Source organism: Aedes albopictus, chromosome 3 (assembly GCF_035046485.1).
Source record: "Aedes albopictus strain Foshan chromosome 3, AalbF5, whole genome shotgun sequence".
Lineage (NCBI taxonomy): Eukaryota > Metazoa > Arthropoda > Insecta > Diptera > Culicidae > Aedes > Aedes albopictus.
The window spans coordinates 374,034,069-374,056,556 of NC_085138.1; the positions used below are offsets into that span (position 1 = coordinate 374,034,069).

The 22,488-nt window shown below is 33.8% G+C and overlaps 4 protein-coding genes across 11 annotated transcripts in view; 1 reads left to right on the top strand and 3 right to left on the bottom strand.

The window, feature by feature from the left end:
- LOC109409852 (V-type proton ATPase subunit F) overlaps nucleotides 1-22,488 on the top strand; it is a 421,144-nt gene that overhangs the window by 300,082 nt on the left and 98,574 nt on the right. The window lies entirely within an intron of this gene.
- Nucleotides 1-22,488, bottom strand: part of LOC109409848 (uncharacterized) — a 233,093-nt gene that overhangs the window by 189,803 nt on the left and 20,802 nt on the right. The window lies entirely within an intron of this gene.
- Nucleotides 1,982-12,315, bottom strand: LOC115260036 (uncharacterized). Its single transcript, XM_029860870.2, has 2 exons — nucleotides 11,891-12,315; nucleotides 1,982-2,841 (listed from the first exon to the last, which is right to left on the bottom strand). The coding sequence occupies exon 2, from the start codon at nucleotides 2,820-2,822 to the stop codon at nucleotides 2,289-2,291; it is 534 nt and encodes a 177-aa protein (XP_029716730.1). The 5' UTR covers nucleotides 2,823-2,841; nucleotides 11,891-12,315; the 3' UTR covers nucleotides 1,982-2,288.
- LOC134291799 (uncharacterized) lies at nucleotides 19,005-22,173 on the bottom strand. The gene is made up of 3 exons (XM_062860017.1): nucleotides 22,025-22,173; nucleotides 21,838-21,957; nucleotides 19,005-21,772 (listed from the first exon to the last, which is right to left on the bottom strand). The coding sequence occupies exons 1-3, from the start codon at nucleotides 22,111-22,113 to the stop codon at nucleotides 20,956-20,958; spliced, it is 1,026 nt and encodes a 341-aa protein (XP_062716001.1). The 5' UTR covers nucleotides 22,114-22,173; the 3' UTR covers nucleotides 19,005-20,955.

Sequence of the window (22,488 nt, forward strand, 5' to 3'; positions counted from 1 at the left end):
TTACTACGCCGTACAATTAGGAGATAAAATGCGATTACATCACAGATCTACTGGAGAAAACGCCCTCCCCCACAGTTTGTATTACGACGGATTTCGCCATGCAGAACGTGCATCAGGATTGAGCTCCACATAGCCGCCCTAGATGGCCGTGTTATCAAACACGCCCGCACGTGCATTCTCCGGTATTACGCCTACTTGAAACCTACCTCCGTTTGTACGAAACGTTTCTACCCGAACTGTGGCAACAACACCCTGAAGAAGGTGGTCGTCAGTCTAAAAACCGATGGCCAGCAGGTGATCCACATCAACACTCGCATCAACACAAGGCGCCCCCTCACGGCCCGGTATAAAACCGGCCAGTCACCGCGGGATGTGGACTCGCGGTCGGCCGTGCTGTGATGGAATTCCAACCTGGCAACCCGAATCAGTGGATGAAAAATTACGAATATGATAACGGTGGAGGAGGTCGGCGAAAAATTGAATAAAATATCATTTCAAACTGAAAATATATGAGTTTTTAACTGTTAGTAACTAAATTTTAGAAATCCCGCCATGACGAAGAGAAAAAACTGACCAAAATACATAAATTCCCCTACATTTTGTTCAACTGCTGGCGCTATTGTAGAACTCTCGCTAAACCATCATGCTTATTAATGGTTTGTTTTAGAATTAACGTGTTCTAATGGAGAAAAATAGCCATATAGCTGTAATTCTTCCTTTCTGTAAAGTAAAGATATAACGAAGCCTAATATTGAATTATTAAGTGGCGATTTCTTCACCCAGACTTAAGCGTTAAACCAGGTTTAACTGTATGGATAAGCCTGGCTTACCGGTTAAGTCGAGGTGAAGAAATCGACCCAAAGACCACAAAATTTAATTTGAAAATCCAAAAGACGGTAAGAGCTGAGAAGTTGATCGATTACTTATCCACTAGTGGTGAACAATCGATCCGCTTTTAAGTGCAAGCCGTGGCTCTCCAGAAATGTGCGCTTAAAAATTTCGTGTTTTGGCTTCATATTTTTTCATCAAGAGAGATAAGTATTGAATTATGAAAGCAAATTCCTATGGAAGTGATTGTATGAGGAATCGACTATAGCCTTAGTCGATAAGGAAAAAAAAACAGTCATTGCTTTGTATACATATTGTGATAGGATGAGAAAGTTCTTCAACAAGATTCCTGAGTACACAGGGTGGTCTGGTTAACATCAATCCTTAGGTTCAATTAACTTGAAGTTCGGTGAGCTATACATAAACTTATACTTATTCCTGTTTTACTAGAAACTGATAGAAAACAGGATGAAGTAGATGCGCGACCACGTCCAGTTGCGTGGGTACGACAAATGTATGAAATCATATAAACTTAATAGCAATTCTTATGCTAACCTTCAAGCACAAATGCGATAAAAATCATCGTCACGCAATCATAATCGCCCAATGCTAATTATGCTGCGGAACGCAAACATACTGAGTAGATGGCGATAGTGAGCAAACGTCAAACAGTAGCAAAAGCGATGCGAGCGCCAAGAGCGGGCGATTTGCGAACTACAGAATATTTGAATAATCCGTTAAAAAGGGAAACGATGGGAAGTAAGTAGAGTCAGACGTCTGTTTGTCTGTGTACAAAGTTTCACGCTGATCGGTTCCATAAGGGTCAGACAGACAGACAGAATTTCATTTTTATATACCTATGATAAATGTTTATCCAATTCCTTCAGGGTCAAGATAAGGTATTCGCAAAAAAAATCTCATAGCATTGAAACTATCACCATTCGCACCCTCCTCCAGAACCCCAATAATACTTGGGATGCTAACACCACAGCACAGAGAAACAGACGTCACACTCTCATCGCTTCCCATCGATCACCTTTCTAACGTTACGTCTGTTTCTCTGTGACCACAGTATGTTAAAACCCCTTCTTGGATGTGCACTAAGGTGTTATAAAGGTGATATGTTTTACTAAAGAACATCACATTTCAAAAATTAAAATGAAACACTTGCTCTTTATTGCCGTCAAATACCGTGATTCTGACCGGGGTACATGTTCAGCACTCTTATCGTTTATATAATATATGTCACAATATCCTTCAGCCTAATTTATATAATGGTCAAAATTACTTCATTCCTAATTCTGATCCTATTCCTGATGCAGCCTTATGAACTGTACATGTGCCATCTGATCTCGCATCTGATGGTACCGCTCCAGCTTTTGGTCGTAGATTTCGCTAGTCTCCTGCGTCGGATCGCAAACTCTTGCAGCGCTGTGCTCCGGATGTACTCAAAGTACGATTCAAGTGTCTCCTTGCCGCCTCCCTTGGCACAGTGTACCTCCAGCACGTGCTTGGCTCGATAGGCAACTCTTACCAGGGCTGCTTCCGTCGTTTACTAGGTGTACACCGGGGCGTTGAATACGCCAGATACGCAGAATAGATTTGTTGGCCGATGCTCCATCGTTGGCCATAATACGAGTGTTCTCACTGAAGCTAAAAGCCACTTCGGCGGCGAATGCCTTTCGGGTCAGCATCTGGCTCTTGACCAGCGCCCAAATCTCATCGCTTGTGGAGATCTGAACTTTAGCACTTATTTGGCCAGCTCCGTCTCGTTCAGATTGCAGAACTTGTTCCACCGAAGGGATCGTTTCACACCATAATGTGTACCGTTTTCTCCCAGCTACCGTCTGCTTCCTCCATCTCTTTGCACTGCTTTCCGCGACCAGTACAGGGAAACGGAATGCTGTGTCGGTCCACTGACGGTCACCACCGCTCAGGTCACCTCCCTGCACCACCAACCGATCTTGCACCATGTCCAAAGCCTTGACCCACATCACCGGTTGGACGTAGAATCTGCGGTTAGCGAGGAAAACGTTCATTGAAATTCGGTCTGCAATAGACCATTCCCGTCTGACCTTACCCCCCTTTTTTATATTTTTCTTCGAAAGACACGTGTCTATTATGACTATTACCGCTTTTAGATTTTTTTTATATCTACTCCTGATTTTCATACAAATTTTCAAAAACTGGGAATTTCACCACATTTTGAAATTAAAATCACCATGCGAAGTAGTTTTTTGCAGTTTTCGGCAACTCTGAAATGGTGAACTTTTTTTTCACCTCAGAAAAAGAGCAACGTCTGGGAGCCCTTTCCTTGTTTACCTTCGAAAATGTCAAACTCCACACTTCTCGGCACAATCCATCAGAACCAGCAGCATCAGCAACGGATCGGATTTGAACCGGACTTCGCTCTACGGACTTCACGGGTGTTCAGTGTGGAATTGATGGTCGCGCACCGGGCGAAAGATCGCGACGCTTGTATGGATGAATGGCTACCTCTAGCACGAATCAAAACGTGCAGTTTCTGGAATTGTCAATGAGTCCGGACCGAACTCTAGAGGATGTGCTGGAAGTTACCGTTTCCAACTTTACTCCACCGTAAATATCACCAGCGAATGCCTTCCGTATTAATACTGCAGCTCTTTCAGAAAATCTCTAGTCATCCCGGAACCGTTACTTCAACGTGATGGACCAACCGCAGCTTACGTGCCTGGAAACTTTATGTTCGGATGGAAACCTCTACAAGTTGCTATGTACCGAGTCCTGAATCACAACCGTATGGATGTTCTTTGCTTAGGCTTTGGAGTGTGGAATCGATTCTCGCCTCAATTTAACTAATAATTATCCTTGTTCATGATGTTCTGTGTTTTGCCGTTGTATAGTATTAACCGACGCAATAAAATAGAGAGCGGAAATAGTGCAACATCGCTTATGGACGACCTCTGCTCGTACGTTTAATCAACAATCTAATCAACAACATTTACCGGTGGTATTACGACAGGAAAGGAGATTTTCATTGGTCCTTCTCGGCCGCTGATCAATCAGTAGATTGAAACATAATGTTGTGGGAAATCCGAAGAAAGATACGGCGGAAATGTTGAGAGAGCAACAGAAACTTTAGACAGAGTGAACGGGTATTCTACGTGGTGTCTCAGATGTTCTTGGCGGACGTAAACTCACCGAGGCCGAACTCCCGAGATAAGATGGATAATCATGGAGATTGCTAACAACGTGAAAGATCGCTACGCATATGCGAATGAAATGAAGACTTTCCAACACGATCCGGAACTTCCTTTTGCTGGTGCTGCTGGCGTTGGTGCCGAAGTCGACCTGAACCTGGAATCAGTTCTAGATCCATACGTACGGATGTTGCTGGTCGAAAATGTAATCCGTGCACATTAAAAAACCGCAATTGATCCATAATGGAGTAGAAGCGGTTTCTAGAAGTCAACCTGGTCCATCACCAACTGAAATATCAGTGTATTAAATTCAGATCATCTAAGCTCAGTTTTGCAAACAAACATTAACGATAATGATAACATTGGTTTCATTTTGGACAAATATTTGATCATGCGCACTGGGATCACCTGTGGGTGGACATGGTGAACCTTTTTAACTACAATTTTTACTAAACTATTAGAGAAGCTCTGCTTTGTATCACCTTGCATTTCTGGGAGGACATGGTGAACCTTCTGACCTACACATTTCACAAAACTATTAGAGATGTTCTGCTTAGCATCACCTTGCAGTTCTGGGAGGACATGGTGAAGCTTCTAATCGACACATTTTACAAAACTATTAACGTTGTTCTGCTTAGCATCACCTTGCAGTTCTGGGAGGACATGGTGAACCTTCTGACCTACACATTCTACAAAACTATTTGAGAAGTTCTGCTTAGCATCACCTTGCAGTTCTTGGAGGACATGGTGAACCTTCTAATCGACACATTTTACAAAACTATTAACGTTGTTCTGCTTAGCATCACCTTGCAGTTCTGGGAGGACATGGTGAACCTTCTGACCTACACATTCTACAAAACTATTTGAGAAGCTCTGCTTAGCATCACCTTGCAGTTCTGGGAGGACATGGTGAACCTTCTGACCTACACATTGTACAAAACTATTTGAGAAGTTCTGCTTAGCATCACCTTGCAGTTCTTGGAGGACATGGTGAACCTTCTGACCTACACATTCTACAAAACTATTTGAGAAGTTCTGCTTAGCATCACCTTGCAGTTCTTAGGGGACATGGTGAACCTTTTGACCTACAAATTTCACATAATTGTTAGAGCAGTTCTGCTTAGCATCACCTTGCAGTTCTTGGAAGACATGGTGAACCTTCTGACCTACATATTCTACAAAACTATTAGATATGTTCTGCTTAGCATCACCTTGCAGTTCTTGGAGAACATGGTGAACCTTCTAATCGACACATTTTACAAAACTATTAACGTTGTTCTGCTTAGCATCACCTTGCAGTTCTGGGAGGACATGGTGAACCTTCTGACCTACACATTCTACAAAACTATTTGAGAAGTTCTGCTTAGCATCACCTTGCAGTTCTTAGGGGACATGGTGAACCTTTTGACCTACAAATTTCACATAATTGTTAGAGCAGTTCTGCTTAGCATCACCTTGCAGTTCTTGGAAGACATGGTGAACCTTCTGACCTACACATTGTACAAAACTATTTGAGAAGTTCTGCTTAGCATCACCTTGCAGTTCTGGGAGGACATGGTGAACCTTCTGACCTACACATTCTACAAAACTATTTGAGAAGTTCTGCTTAGCATCACCTTGCAGTTCTTGGAGAACATGGTGAACCTTCTAATCGACACATTTTACAAAACTATTAAAGTTGTTCTGCTTAGCATCGCCCAACAGTTCTGGGAGGACAAGGTGAACCTATTCAACTACGGTGATTATTAAATTACTAGAGAAAATTACTACCTTTTTCGTTATTGGAGGACAGAGTGAACTAGTTAACCTTAATTTAATTATTTTTCGGATATGTCGTAGCACCCAGCAAAAGAAAATCCCACACCCCTCCCCTCGTGCTTTTAATAGTTGTAGTCAAACTGATACATGAGAATATGAAAACTATAAAAATATATACCACCCCTCTTAGCGTGTCAGTCTCATGTTGTTTTTCAAGGCGCCAACATTTTGTATTATAAATTACTCCTATTATTTTCGAAAAAAATATTTTCATGCATACTCTTTTCATGACATATAGAGCTGTGTGGCGAGAATGATATCAAACTAATTTTAAATTACCTCGTGAGATAAAAGAAATATGACTCGCATTAGAAACAACATGGAACTGACATGCGAAGAGGGGCAATATAGTGCTGTTGAGGCTAGTCCAAAACGGTGACCACGAGTGATGTTGAGATGTTGAAATTCATGGTGACGTAGCTTGTCATGTAAGCGCCATAATAACGAATGATGAAAGAGCCTTGGTTGATAGAACTAAAATAACTGTAAGAAATTGAAAATAAATTAACGGATCGCAAAAACTTGTTTAACAAATGTCCCTTATCAGAACAACATACAAAATAGTGTAATAGTAAAATTGGGTGTGAAATGTGTTATAGGATAAAAAGTATATTAAAGTTCTAAAACATATCTTTCCCTTGAGGCACGTCCATAAATTATGTCACGCTTTTAGGGGGGAGGGGGGGTTCAGCAAAGTGTGACGACCCATTCAAAAATTTCAGAGGTCACATACAAAAAGTGTGACATAGTGGGGACAGGGTTGAAAATGGGCAATTTTTGCGTGACGTAATTTGTGGACGTTCCCATATAACTAAGTCAATTTTTATACCAAATATTATTTTTGGCACATGATAGAAACGTACAATATCCAACCCCATACAAGAATTCAAACCAATTAGAATGAAATTGACTTATTTATAGCGGCAAGTGTCCATCTGCTTTCTACCTAAATGGTACAAAACCCTATTTGGGTTCGCTCAAATATTACGTAACGAGAAGGGGGGAGGGAGCGGATCTAGTGCTGTGTTATGCTTCATACAAAATTCTGAAATTTCCCATACAAAAGTTGTTACGTGGGGGAGGGAGGGGTCTAAAATTGTCAAACTTTGCGTTATGTAATATTTGAATAAAACCTTTGAATGAGGTGGATAGAAATTTAAAACAATCGCTGCAAAATAAATCCAGAGTGCGACGCAAAAATGAGCTCAACAAAAGTCAAATAAAAAGTGGCAATACTACGTTGCCGGGACTGCTTGTTGTTTTGATATAAAATACGCTGGGATATCCTAAAGAATCCTACGGCAATGGTAGGCAAAGAGAGCCCTTCAATTAATAACTGTGGAAATGCTCAATGAACACTAAGTTAAAGAGATACAGGCCAAGTTCCTGTGGGAACATAGAGCCATAAAGAAGAAAAAGAAGAAAGCACACTGATACGCCCAACCTAGTTTCGCAATGTTAATTATTGTCGCGCTTATCTTAGATTCTCATCAAGCTGCGTTCGAAACGCGCAGCCTTTGATCGCGCCAGACCGCGCACGTATGGTTTGTACACGGTGTGCACCTTGGCTAAAACTGTTTTTGCAGCCGCCGGATGGAGCTGTCAGCCGCCGTGTGCAAATCAAACGGGCGCAATCTTATGGCGGCTGACTCAGATCAGCAGGATCTGAGTGATTAAGCTAGGATGCACAATATCTCCTGATAATATAAGTTCGCCTATTATGGACAAACTGGGTGGTATTCGTACCATGATACAATAATTATTATCTAAAAATGAGTTACAAACTGATCGTCTTCAAACAAATTAGCATTGGAAAATTGCTTTTACCATCTTGTACCATAGTATGCATACCACCAGTTTGTCCAAAGTAATAAAGCAAAGCAATTCCTACCTTGTTGGTAGTGTTGGTTGCCACCATTCTGTTAAGACTACCGAATCTACCCCTCCATCCATCCCTACGGTATTGAAGTTGGGGATGTTCCGCGGAAGTCATCCTTCTGGAACCGAACGCAAATCCTGTCGACCAGCCCGATTGTAGTGTAGCGCATCTATCGATAAAATCCACTTGAACACGAGCTTCATGAGATCCTCGAAGAGATCAGTGCAGTGGTCACAGTCTGTGTTTTGTGGTGAAGCTTGGAATCTGGAAGAGCCGTAGAAGGTTGTCCATTGAACTCACGAGCTTCGTGCATTCGGCAGTTTTCGTTGACGATGATCGAGTAGTACTTTTATTGGGAGAAGCTTCTCATGTAGATTGTCAGTCCTTCCAGGTTCTTCCCATCGTCCTACAAAAAGTAAATTCACGGATAAACATCTACAAGTAAAGTTTCTCTGGCGGAATACCATCAGTGAAATCCGAATCCCAACACTAACCTGAGCTGCAGTACCAGCATTGATATTTTGATTACCTCCATGTGATAGTGTGATCCAGTCTTCACGGTGCAACATAAACCAAACGTGTACGAATGTTTATGTACCCAGATAAACATTGCATTCAATGTTCGATCCACGCGAAGCAACTTGTACATGTACTTGAACACAAGCACAGTGTACAAGTTTGTGCACCGGGTTTGTACTCATGTACAAACATGGGTACAAATGTTGTGTGTGTTCACGGGAGCGCTGTACCTATGAATGCACACGAGTAAGAGCGCATTCTTCTGCTCAAGCTTCTGCTGGGCTGGGTCAGCCGCCCGTCAAAGCTGGTGTTTTTTCTTGTGCAAAGATCGTTCTGTGTGCTTCGGCAACCGGTGGAACGACCCTTCTCCGGCATGAAGTTGTTACTGGAAAATCATCGCCGTCATCACAAATGCTGGACGATTTGACTCTTGAGTGATAGCGCTGTTGTATTTTGTACAACATGTTGAAAACATCTCGTTTTTGTACGTGGTGCTGACGGAGTTGGCCAACCGCGCGAGTTACGATCCGCTGCAACTCAGATCTTCTACCGCAAGCCGTAGGTTATCCAGCAAATGAATTAATGTTTTTATTAAAATCGCATCGATGTGAACAATGTTTGATGCACTCATACGAAAATATACATAGTTAAAAAAAATAAAGCTTTTAGGTTGAACTGAGAAAAAAATGTTTTGTAAAATATAATTTTCTTAGTGACAAACCTGCATAAATTAATTATTTGACAAAGACAGCAACTTTCTAGGTTATCAGGATCCAAAGATACACAAGTTAAGTGCCGTCTAGCAGTAAAGTTTTAATTAAAATGTTCCATCATCTGTATGTATCTGTAAAAAATTGGTATGAATCATAACACAGCACTTGAAACTTCCTGAAATGGCTCCAATATTCCTGAAGCCGCCTCGGACCCCTTATAACGCACATAAAAACCTCTAATATCTCCGAAACGCTTCTTTAACTAGCGTGTTGCCCGTTAAGGACTTTGATGCTTTCTGCCTTCTCCGAGTTAACACGTCGCCAGCGAGTTGCTTGTTAAGGACTTTGATACCATGTTTGCCTCGCCACGTTGTCCGTTAAGGACTTTATTATTTCCTTCTCCGAACCAACGTTTTGGCAGCACGTTGTCTGTTAAGGACTTTGATTTAAGCTGCGTTCTCCGAGCCAACACGTTGCCAGCGTGCTGTTCGTCAAGAACTTTGATATTTCTTTGTCTTCTCTGGACCAACGCCTCATCGCACTGCCCGTCAAGGACTTTGGTCATGCCTCCTCCGGACCAACATGTTGGCAGCATGTTGTCCGTTAAGGTCTTTGGTACTTCTTACCTTCTCCGAGCTAACCTATCGCCGGTTCATAGCGTACGGAAACGTATTGATCCTTTTAAGCTTTCGCAGTGCAAAAATCATAGCAAATAACATGCTGACAATACCAAGAGCGTTCATCCATCCCGGGGGTTTGTAAGGCTGTCCTCCATATCACATCGTGAATTACATTTCAATTTTCGTGGTAAAACAGCACCGGCTACCGGCGTACAAAAATTCAAGTCATTTAGTTTGGAATTGACTGAGTTATAGCGAAGAGTGCCCAAAATACCGGCCGCTGCCCAAGTGGTTCGCTACCCGAAATGTTAAAAATTTCACTTCATTCTACTCACTTAATCATCAGATAGGAGCAATTTTATGAACGGTAGTCAAATAAGAACCATCTTACTAGAACCGCTGTAACTTCATGTAGACTTAACCATTCAAGCCCAAATGTTCACTATTTTTACCTAATTAGTTAAGGAACTAGCAGTCAAAATTTCAAAACTTTTGACCCAATTTTTAAAAAGTTACACCTTGATGAACTTTTTTTTTTGATAATTTTTAAAATGGAAATGCCTTTGAAAATTTTGCAGCTAACGCAACCCAGTGGCAGAATCAAGAATCAAACGGCTAATTAACAGAGAGACCATACTTTACCAAACAACTTTGCCGAAGACACCATCGTTCTAAGTCATGAGGATCCTGGGATATATGGAATGTAAAATTTGTTGACTCTCTAGCGCCGCCTAGCGGTGGATTTTCGAATCAAATAGTTCATCATCTGTAAGCCCATAACAAGCCAAGCAACTTTGCCTAAGACACCAACTCTTTAAGTAATCAGGATTCAGGAAAATTTGTATGGTGCGTAGACTTTAGTTTGACAATCGCCCCCCCCCCCTTACCAAAAAGTCTACGGCCGCTGATCTACTTAAAAATTTCGCCCCTATGAAAATATTGTCGGGCCGCCACCAAACCGGACTTCGCACAATCAAGTTGCGACGCGACCCAACTCGCGACGTTTTTCAATCATGTTAAAAGTAGTGCGCATCCTTCCCGTTGTTATCAGCAACACTGCGCACTAGATGCGAAACAGATGCGACACTTGTGGTCCAAGGAAATGCCAATTTTTGATTGAATGTCTGTCCTGATTCCAACCGGATAGACAATATCAAAAAGTAAGTGCACGCAAGTGCGTCGAGTTACACACAATCAAATGGATAGATGCACACGATAACGCAACGCTACCACACCGCAACCGCACCGCATCAAGGCATACAGGACCGCTGTGACGCATCGGGTCTAAATCTTCCACCACGCAAAGCCGAGCACGAATCGATCTGTACACAATGTGCACGCCGTGTACAAGCTGAATGTTTAAACATGGGTACACGCACTCGTGTACAGCATAGGTTCGCGGTGCACAAGTTTGCTTGAAACATGACGACAAACTCGTGTGCAAGTTCGAGCTGAACTTGCACACACATATTTTGTACCCAAGCGCAACACGGTGCGTGTTTACTTGAAGACTGGTGTGATCTTTTGCCTTGTTTGTTTCGTCGTGGGGTGTAAAAAATCACGAAAATTCCCTTACGAAATAAATATAGCCTCTAGCGCAATTAAAAAGTTGTGAAGCTGTAAAGCTTCCACTGATCCCGGAACAAGCGTGAAGAAAAAACAACTGCTCCGCCACCACTGCACTCTTCCATACACTGAATCAGCCAGTCCACACACCGGAACCAAAAAATGTTCCTCGCGCTACATCCTCCTGGTGCAGAATGCCGTTTTCTGCTCCGCGAACGTGAAACAGCGAACTGTACGGCCGAGTATATTAAATAATACTTCCGAGGATGATGGGTTGTTTGTTGCACAGATCCAAACAGATTATCACAACTCCTTCCGATAAACCAGCAGCTGCAGAGCACTTCCATCGCCCAAAAAATAGGTGTCGTCGTTCAAATAAAATGGTCACGTAGAGGGATCCACGGGATGTGCAGTCACCGATTCTTGGATTTCACATTCTTGGAACCGATTTCACTGTTTATTTACTTTTGCGGCCGAAATCAAAACATAATAAACGTCTGACAGTTCGCATCAAAAACTCACCACATTTACTGCAGTAGAGCCATAGAGGAGAAGGGGGTTTCACGGGAATTGGGGTGAAATAATATATAGGAGACGATAGGGCTTAAGTGCTACTTCGCAGCTTTTTCAATGTTTTTCAATAGTTAGAGGCTACAAAACATATGGGTTTCTTGGGAAAGTTTGCTCAATAAATTGTCGGAAAGCCGTAGAGCACATAAAATTTTTTCACGGGAATGGTCTATTGTGGTCATGATCGTCAGCACTTACCTATTTTTGGCAGTTCCGGCATTGACGACAACGCTGGTGCTTCCAACTGTTTGATTAGAATTTAGAGTTTAGAGAGAATAATCAAAAATTGATCAATAATTCTAAATTATTATGAGTATTTTACTTTCGTCGTAAACACTTTCGAATTGTGTTTACATGATTTTGTTACTTAGGTCGTTTTGACAGCGCACTTACGTCAGTTGTGTGTTACGTGCGTTACATAAGTCATCGTACCGACAAAGCGACACATATGAAAAGTGCTCACTATGTTACTTAAGTCAGTTTGATTTTTTCTATTTCAAAAGTTTTTAACTATTGTTGAATTGTGATTTGGCTACACAGCATAAAGCAGTGTATTAGGTATTGAAATACGCAAAAACCTCATTTTTGTTTATTTTGTTACTTAGGACGAATTGAAAATTTGCTCTTGACTTAAGAAAATGTCTTAACTATGTTTTTCTGACACCAAATGTCTTAAAAATGTTTTGATGCAAAAATCTAATGTTTTTTTCAACTTTTTCCATATTTTCAAATAGGAAGCAATAAATGCTGTTATCTGATGTCATTTGCGCGCATTGATTATATTGGTTTCGGTTTGATCTTTAAATAGGAATTAAAAATGAAAACCAAAACTTTGAATTCGCTTTTCTCGATAATATTGAAATGTTACTTAAGTTAAAGAACTACTAAAAAATATTGGAAAATATGAAAAATAATCAAAATTTACAAAAGGGCCTATCTGATTTGAAAGGTAATTTTCAGTTAGGCCCCTTTGAATGCAGTTAGGCCCTAAAAGATTATTCAATTTCAGATAGGCCCTTTTAAAATTTATTTAAAATACGGGTAAAATAGCTCTTTTCTCATTGATTAAGGTGTTATGGGTAGCTTAAGTAGATATTGATAGGTATAGTGAAAAATCAGGTTTGTTTACATTTTGCAGATAGGCCCTTTTCAAATGTTACGCTAGATTTCTTAGCTAAAACGATCATTTTCCACTAACGAACTTATAACATTTCCAATTTTTGCAAAATAAGGGACGGCCTAGTGTATAGTCTATTTTACGAAACGACAACAGTGTTGATATTGATATTAACACTCACGGGCTTGGGCGCAACCTCCTGTCAAATTTTCATTTATGAAATGAGCGATCAGCTGATCCGAAACGTCTCGTAAAATGGCTCATAGCCTGAAACTATAGACACTATTGATTGATGCACCAAGCGGTAAGAAGAAGAATTTTGACATCCAAGCGGTGTGCCGTTTACATCCATCGACCAATCAGCGACGAGGATCTAATCGACGGCACACCGCTTGGATGTCAAAACTTCTTCTTTTCGCTTGGTGCATCAATCAATAGATTCCATAGACTCGCGGAGACGAAGACAACCAACCCCATGAAACGACTGCCATCCACATACAACTGGATTGAACACTCAGAAAAAAATCTAAACTAAATAGATTAAATCCCACTCTAAATTCATTTCGCCTGGTTGACCCCAAGCTCCGTATATATGCATGTTATACCCCCTCAGTATAACTTTGACTTACGCGTAGTCTAGTATAAGTTGAGTCTCGAGTTGAGTATATTTAAGCTTGTATAAACCTGGGGACTGCGAATAGAATCAAAACGGTTGTCAAGATATCTCCATGCACCGCTGTCAAAATATCTCCGTCGAACTGTCACAGCTCCAACAGCTACTGTTCTTATGCGATTCCACCTGTCAGAAAAGTATTGCAACAAATATTTTTCTGAACAAGTCAAACAAGACATGACAAAGTGCTCTGGGTCAAGTGGAAAGCAAGGCAAATAATAAAAACTGTTATTGGCGCATTGTAGTTTATTTTGTAACGACGTTAAGTGCCCCACACAATGCATACGTTTGCGTGTGCGTGACAGTAGTTTGACACATTTCCCATGGGAAAACTGTCAAAAAAACGCAAACCTCGACGGAACGGACGCTATGTGTTCCAGGCTTTACATTAAAATGTCCACCGCAAATTAGAAATGGATAAACTTTAAACAAGAGAAAAATTTTGTAGTCATGGGGAGATTAATCATGTTTACCGTTTTCAAACAGCGTCGCGACGGCGTGTTTGACAATTGCGCCGACGGTGGCTGTGGCATGAAAATTAAACACTCGTGCGTGTTCTCAAACCGAGCGTCAAAAGTGTGTTGGTGTGCGTTAGTTAGCTTGAAAAATAAAACCGTTCCTATTCGCAGCCCCCAGGTATAAACAAAGTTTATTTCAAAAAAAGCTTGGAAATGTTTTGTTTTCTGTTTTTTTTTCAGGAAAAAAATAAACACAAAATTAAAACACAATTTAAATCATTTTATTCAATTTGATTTCCTTTGAGAGGGTTAAGCCATGCTGTCGAACGAAGTCGAGCTCAAGAAATTCAGTTACCTGTTCGCGTGTTCTGATGCTCTGAATCGGTTCTGGATGTCCAACGCTGCTAACACCAACACTTACCAACCAATTAAAATTAAAATTAAAATTAAAATTAAAATTAAAATTAAAATTAAAATTAAAATTAAAATTAAAATTAAAATTAAAATTAAAATTAAAATTAAAATTAAAATTAAAATTAAAATTAAAATTAAAATTAAAATTAAAATTAAAATTAAAATTAAAATTAAAATTAAAATTAAAATTAAAATTAAAATTAAAATTAAAATTAAAATTAAAATTAAAATTAAAATTAAAATTAAAATTAAAATTAAAATTAAAATTAAAATTAAAATTAAAATTAAAATTAAAATTAAAATTAAAATTAAAATTAAAATTAAAATTAAAATTAAAATTAAAATTAAAATTAAAATTAAAATTAAAATTAAAATTAAAATTAAAATTAAAATTAAAATTAAAATTAAAATTAAAATTAAAATTAAAATTAAAATTAAAATTAAAATTAAAATTAAAATTAAAATTAAAATTAAAATTAAAATTAAAATTAAAATTAAAATTAAAATTAAAATTAAAATTAAAATTAAAATTAAAATTAAAATTAAAATTAAAATTAAAATTAAAATTAAAATTAAAATTAAAATTAAAATTAAAATTAAAATTAAAATTAAAATTAAAATTAAAATTAAAATTAAAATTAAAATTAAAATTAAAATTAAAATTAAAATTAAAATTAAAATTAAAATTAAAATTAAAATTAAAATTAAAATTAAAATTAAAATTAAAATTAAAATTAAAATTAAAATTAAAATTAAAATTAAAATTAAAATTAAAATTAAAATTAAAATTAAAATTAAAATTAAAATTAAAATTAAAATTAAAATTAAAATTAAAATTAAAATTAAAATTAAAATTAAAATTAAAATTAAAATTAAAATTAAAATTAAAATTAAAATTAAAATTAAAATTAAAATTAAAATTAAAATTAAAATTAAAATTAAAATTAAAATTAAAATTAAAATTAAAATTAAAATTAAAATTAAAATTAAAATTAAAATTAAAATTAAAATTAAAATTAAAATTAAAATTAAAATTAAAATTAAAATTAAAATTAAAATTAAAATTAAAATTAAAATTAAAATTAAAATTAAAATTAAAATTAAAATTAAAATTAAAATTAAAATTAAAATTAAAATTAAAATTAAAATTAAAATTAAAATTAAAATTAAAATTAAAATTAAAATTAAAATTAAAATTAAAATTAAAATTAAAATTAAAATTAAAATTAAAATTAAAATTAAAATTAAAATTAAAATTAAAATTAAAATTAAAATTAAAATTAAAATTAAAATTAAAATTAAAATTAAAATTAAAATTAAAATTAAAATTAAAATTAAAATTAAAATTAAAATTAAAATTAAAATTAAAATTAAAATTAAAATTAAAATTAAAATTAAAATTAAAATTAAAATTAAAATTAAAATTAAAATTAAAATTAAAATTAAAATTAAAATTAAAATTAAAATTAAAATTAAAATTAAAATTAAAATTAAAATTAAAATTAAAATTAAAATTAAAATTAAAATTAAAATTAAAATTAAAATTAAAATTAAAATTAAAATTAAAATTAAAATTAAAATTAAAATTAAAATTAAAATTAAAATTAAAATTAAAATTAAAATTAAAATTAAAATTAAAATTAAAATTAAAATTAAAATTAAAATTAAAATTAAAATTAAAATTAAAATTAAAATTAAAATTAAAATTAAAATTAAAATTAAAATTAAAATTAAAATTAAAATTAAAATTAAAATTAAAATTAAAATTAAAATTAAAATTAAAATTAAAATTAAAATTAAAATTAAAATTAAAATTAAAATTAAAATTAAAATTAAAATTAAAATTAAAATTAAAATTAAAATTAAAATTAAAATTAAAATTAAAATTAAAATTAAAATTAAAATTAAAATTAAAATTAAAATTAAAATTAAAATTAAAATTAAAATTAAAATTAAAATTAAAATTAAAATTAAAATTAAAATTAAAATTAAAATTAAAATTAAAATTAAAATTAAAATTAAAATTAAAATTAAAATTAAAATTAAAATTAAAATTAAAATTAAAATTAAAATTAAAATTAAAATTAAAATTAAAATTAAAATTAAAATTAAAATTAAAATTAAAATTAAAATTAAAATTAAAATTAAAATTAAAATTAAAATTAAAATTAAAATTAAAATTAAAATTAAAATTAAAATTAAAATTAAAATTAAAATTAAAATTAAAATTAAAATTAAAATTAAAATTAAAATTAAAATTAAAATTAAAATTAAAATTAAAATTAAAATTAAAATTAAAATTAAAATTAAAATTAAAATTAAAATTAAAATTAAAATTAAAATTAAAATTAAAATTAAAATTAAAATTAAAATTAAAATTAAAATTAAAATTAAAATTAAAATTAAAATTAAAATTAAAATTAAAATTAAAATTAAAATTAAAATTAAAATTAAAATTAAAATTAAAATTAAAATTAAAATTAAAATTAAAATTAAAATTAAAATTAAAATTAAAATTAAAATTAAAATTAAAATTAAAATTAAAATTAAAATTAAAATTAAAATTAAAATTAAAATTAAAATTAAAATTAAAATTAAAATTAAAATTAAAATTAAAATTAAAATTAAAATTAAAATTAAAATTAAAATTAAAATTAAAATTAAAATTAAAATTAAAATTAAAATTAAAATTAAAATTAAAATTAAAATTAAAATTAAAATTAAAATTAAAATTAAAATTAAAATTAAAATTAAAATTAAAATTAAAATTAAAATTAAAATTAAAATTAAAATTAAAATTAAAATTAAAATTAAAATTAAAATTAAAATTAAAATTAAAATTAAAATTAAAATTAAAATTAAAATTAAAATTAAAATTAAAATTAAAATTAAAATTAAAATTAAAATTAAAATTAAAATTAAAATTAAAATTAAAATTAAAATTAAAATTAAAATTAAAATTAAAATTAAAATTAAAATTAAAATTAAAATTAAAATTAAAATTAAAATTAAAATTAAAATTAAAATTAAAATTAAAATTAAAATTAAAATTAAAATTAAAATTAAAATTAAAATTAAAATTAAAATTAAAATTAAAATTAAAATTAAAATTAAAATTAAAATTAAAATTAAAATTAAAATTAAAATTAAAATTAAAATTAAAATTAAAATTAAAATTAAAATTAAAATTAAAATTAAAATTAAAATTAAAATTAAAATTAAAATTAAAATTAAAATTAAAATTAAAATTAAAATTAAAATTAAAATTAAAATTAAAATTAAAATTAAAATTAAAATTAAAATTAAAATTAAAATTAAAATTAAAATTAAAATTAAAATTAAAATTAAAATTAAAATTAAAATTAAAATTAAAATTAAAATTAAAATTAAAATTAAAATTAAAATTAAAATTAAAATTAAAATTAAAATTAAAATTAAAATTAAAATTAAAATTAAAATTAAAATTAAAATTAAAATTAAAATTAAAATTAAAATTAAAATTAAAATTAAAATTAAAATTAAAATTAAAATTAAAATTAAAATTAAAATTAACACGGTGTGTCTGGTAGAAGAAATTTATTACAAAAAAATAAGCATAGCTAATTTTTACGTTACGTGAAAGTTGACGCTACTAGCTTTCATTCAAGCCCAACATCGAAATATTCAATCGGGGGAACTTTTTCATACAAAAATTGGGTATGTTTGTTAAGTAGAAATAGGGATTAATTTGGAACCGTTCATTTTGTATGGGGAAAAACAGTATTCTGAAAAAGTTGTTCGAGATCCCTCGGTGGATTTTTTTGAGGGACCGTGCAAATGAAAGCTGGAAGCTTCTATTTTTGAATAGCGAAAAATTTGGCGATGCCCAATTTTTTGTTATAAACCTTTCCCATACACACACCGTGTAAAATTAAAATAAAATTAAAATTAAAATTAAAATTAAAATTAAAATTAAAATTAAAATTAAAATTAAAATTAAAATTAAAATTAAAATTAAAATTAAAATTAAAATTAAAATTAAAATTAAAATTAAAATTAAAATTAAAATTAAAATTAAAATTAAAATTAAAATTAAAATTAAAATTAAAATTAAAATTAAAATTAAAATTAAAATTAAAATTAAAATTAAAATTAAAATTAAAATTAAAATAAAATTAAAATTAAAATTAAAATTAAAATTAAAATTAAAATTAAAATTAAAATTAAAATTAAAATTAAAATTAAAATTAAAATTAAAATTAAAATTAAAATTAAAATTAAAATTAAAATTAAAACGGGCTCCAAGTTTTTTTCATTGAACATGTTTCGTCCAGCTTTCATTCGAGGCAAGAGTACGGTTGTAGTAGTGAACGTCGACAAAAGTTCACTACTACAATCACACTTCTTGCTCGAATGACAGCTGGAATGAAAACAAGCAGCATAAAATCTATGCCTAACATTTGTCTAACAGCCCATAGTAAAACATGTCTAACGTTAGTCTAATGTTAGACTAACAACATGTTTCGAATTTGCAACATGTCTAACAAAAGTGTGTCATATCTGTCTAATTTTAGACTAACATTAGCCAAAAGTGAGACAAAAAGTTAGCCTAACATGCTGGCTAGTTAGTCTCACATTAGACTAATGTTAGGCTAACCCTCCGTACTGGGATGTTTCTATCTGACATACACGGTGAAAAAAAATCACTCAAAGTATGTGTTATAAGCTAGGGACGAGACAAAATGCTAAAAAAATAAAAATTATATATTTTCAACTACGGCTAATAAAAACGTCAAAAAATGAGTAAATATGTACTCTTGAACCATATATTGTGGTTTAAAACAAGAATCCCGATAGGACTTTAGGAGCCTATTTGTCTATTCAATGGCTGCTCCTATGTCTGTTCGGCAGATCGAACCTGAATAGAAGCGATTCTAATTCTGATTTGATCAGCCAAACAGACGTAGAGTTAGAAGCAGCCAGTGGGGTGACACAGCTGTCAAATTCGGTACATCGCCGCTTCACCCATCATCGTTTTTGGTACGGCGCGTTTTGGTACCCACTTTCTGGTCGGTTTACCCTAATTTGTTCCTGATTTTCGGGTGTGTGGCTCGTGTGTTGCAAGTGCTTATTTCGGAAATTACACATTTCGAACGAAATCATTGTTTTTGATGATTGTTTCTCTTTCTTTATCACTTTGCACGATATTATATGTAGCAGCGAAGCAGTGTCGATGTTTCCAGCGCATTTTTTCAATGAATTAAGCAATCAAAACAAAAACATTGGACGCCATGTTTAATCGAATGCTGGGTAGATGATTCTGGCCCTTCGTCATCCCCCTGGAAGCAGCAGCACAAAAAACGCTCGTTGACGACGCGACTCCGAGTAGATGTGACACTTATTGACATAGCCTACCTGATTGAGAAAAATGGACTTGCGCGCATGGATGCTCGCACGTGGTTTTAGCTGAGACCTGTCTGAGCACTTGAGCAGTTAGAAATGATCGTACTAAGAGTATTTTTCATAATTGCAAAAAATGATGTATGCAACGCGTTGCAAAACTCGATTTTTTCAGCACTTGTCGTATTTATCCAACTCGGCAAGCCTCGTTGGATAAATGTACGACTCGTGCTGAAAAAATCATCATTTTGCAACTTGTTGCATAAATAACTATTTCGAATAAACGCATTTTTTCATATTTTTCCAATTCCACATGTTTTGTTGTGGTTCATTGCTTGTAAACAAGAAAAAAAATCCCCCACAATACTCACACAAACATTTTCGTTTGATGTTTCTCTTTTTGTAGCCTGTCTGTAGAGATTATTAACAATATTATTGGTAATCTGTGTGAGACTGAATCCAGCATTATAAATCTCACAAAAATCCTTCTCTGACCGAGAAAGTTCTTGCAAAAAAGAGCTCAGCAAATCTTCGCTCTAGAATTCCCATCCCCATCTACCATCGCCGCTCGGAGCTCCAGATCCAGAAGCCTGCCTCAAAATTTGTGGAGGAATTTGTCAAGGAATCGAAAAGATTGAATACTTTTTTGTCTATCCGACCGAAATCATTTCCAGTTTGGATTGGACTGTGCAAAGGAGTTTAAGAAGAATCGACGAAGTGACCATGCCATTTCGATCATCGGATATGAGCAGGGGTATGAGTCAATCTACCGTGCAAGCATGCAGGACTTGACCAGCTGGAAATAAGCGCTCGGTTGGTTGACAAGGCGATTAAGACTCCCCCTTCCTGCGGAGTGCTGAAATACGGAACAAGCCTCCTAGTGCAAGCATTCCGTTTCTGACGAACATGGGGGGATCAACCCGCCAAACTGGAAGCCCGGATCTATGACCATGGCTGCGAACCAGCAGCAATCAATGAAATTCTTCAACGCTACAAGTTAGCTATAATGTGTCCATAATTTGATCAAAAAAATATTAAATGCACTATAGGCTCTTTTATGTTTCAATTTTGGTTTCAATTCAACATCCTTGAGCAAATGTCAGTATGTTCCAGGGTATGTTTGAAACTAAATGAAATAAATTCACTACTACGTGAAACCTAACACAAATCAAGACATTACATTCAATTCAAGTTCCTTTGCTGATCTCAAATTCCTGCTACTTCATGGTATCCGGTAAATAATCGGCTGTTTCTCCAGTATCCCATTTTTGGCATCTGCATCTTCCGAAATTGGGTCAACTTTCGAAAGGGAAATAGTATGTTTGATCTTTGATTGAAAACTTGCCTTGATTTTCAACAAATTGAAAATGTTTGCTGAAAATCCTTCGCCCACGTCTATTTGTGCAAGCCACTTCCGTAGAGTGCTAACAGATGGAAAAGCAAAAATTTGTCTCATTTGCTTATATGCCTTAACGGAGCAGTAGTGGAGGATTAAGGCAAGGTGTTTCATGGAATCGGAATACCTTGCCCCACCAGACTTCCGAAGCTTATTTGCTTGCAGCTCTAAGAGGATCGGATCTACTAGTTGATCTTCATCCTGCTTTTTGACCTGCTGCTTCAAGCGAGCTAGTTCGGTTCGTAGCTTTTTAATACGGACATCTTTTTTATGCATCTTCTTGGTTTTCTTCCGTAATTCGCGCTTAAGCCTCTCTTCGCGCGCTTCCATTTCGACCATTTTCTCTGCGATCATTATGCTTCGGAATGGGTCGTTCAGATAGTCGTGATCATGTTCAATTGCGGGAGTTACTCTCTTCATGACTGGTGCATTCGTAACATTGACATCGACTGTGTCCGAATCCAAAACTGAACCTTCTTCGACTTCTGATTGATCATCCTGCGAATGACCGGCAATAGCACAGACGTATTCGTTCTCACACGCCCCGGTTCCAAAGTCAAAATCCATCGGGCAGTGCTCTTCAACAACGGAACAAAACGTATCACTTTCCGGGTCGATCTTGGGTACAGCATAGTTGTAAACGCTGAAGGAGTTGACTTGTTACCGAATTCAATCAACAAATTAAATACAACAAACAATGTAACTTACCCTTGACTTTTGTTATCGACGTTGAGAAAATCTGTATCTTCGAAGTGGTCTTCGCAAATGTAGGAATTCTCTGGAAGATCGATACCACAAGTGGCTTCAATTATGGTCCTCCAGATAGTTCTAAACTCAATCGAAGAAACTGATTAATATATTTTTAGCACCAAAGTATTGATGTGCATTATTTTACCTGTTCTTTGTCGATAAATTCAAAAAGGATTTATCCTTCAAATGTGTACTATTTGTACAAGTAGGAATGCAGCACCGTTTGTACCCCATTATTTAGATAATTTTAAAACTGTATCTAACAAATCTTTCTAGCATCGTTTGAGATTTTGTTATTCTACCAAACGAGATGGGTCAACTGAATTGGTAAACAAAAAGTGACAGATAGACGACCCCATGGCTGTGTTCGTGTACAGGTATCAAAACTCACTCACACTGACAAAGAATAGTTCCACCTTATCTCGCGGGGGCGCTGCTAACAGTGTCTCCCGATTTTTGGCAGTGTTGCAAGTCTTGATAAAGTGGTCTTCGCTAAACTGCTTTTAGTTTTAACTCAAAGTTGGGTTGTTTTCTCCCTCGCCCCACCACAATGTTGTCGAAAACAAAGAGAGAAGCACCGACGCATCCGCTGCTCTTCCGTGGAAGAAG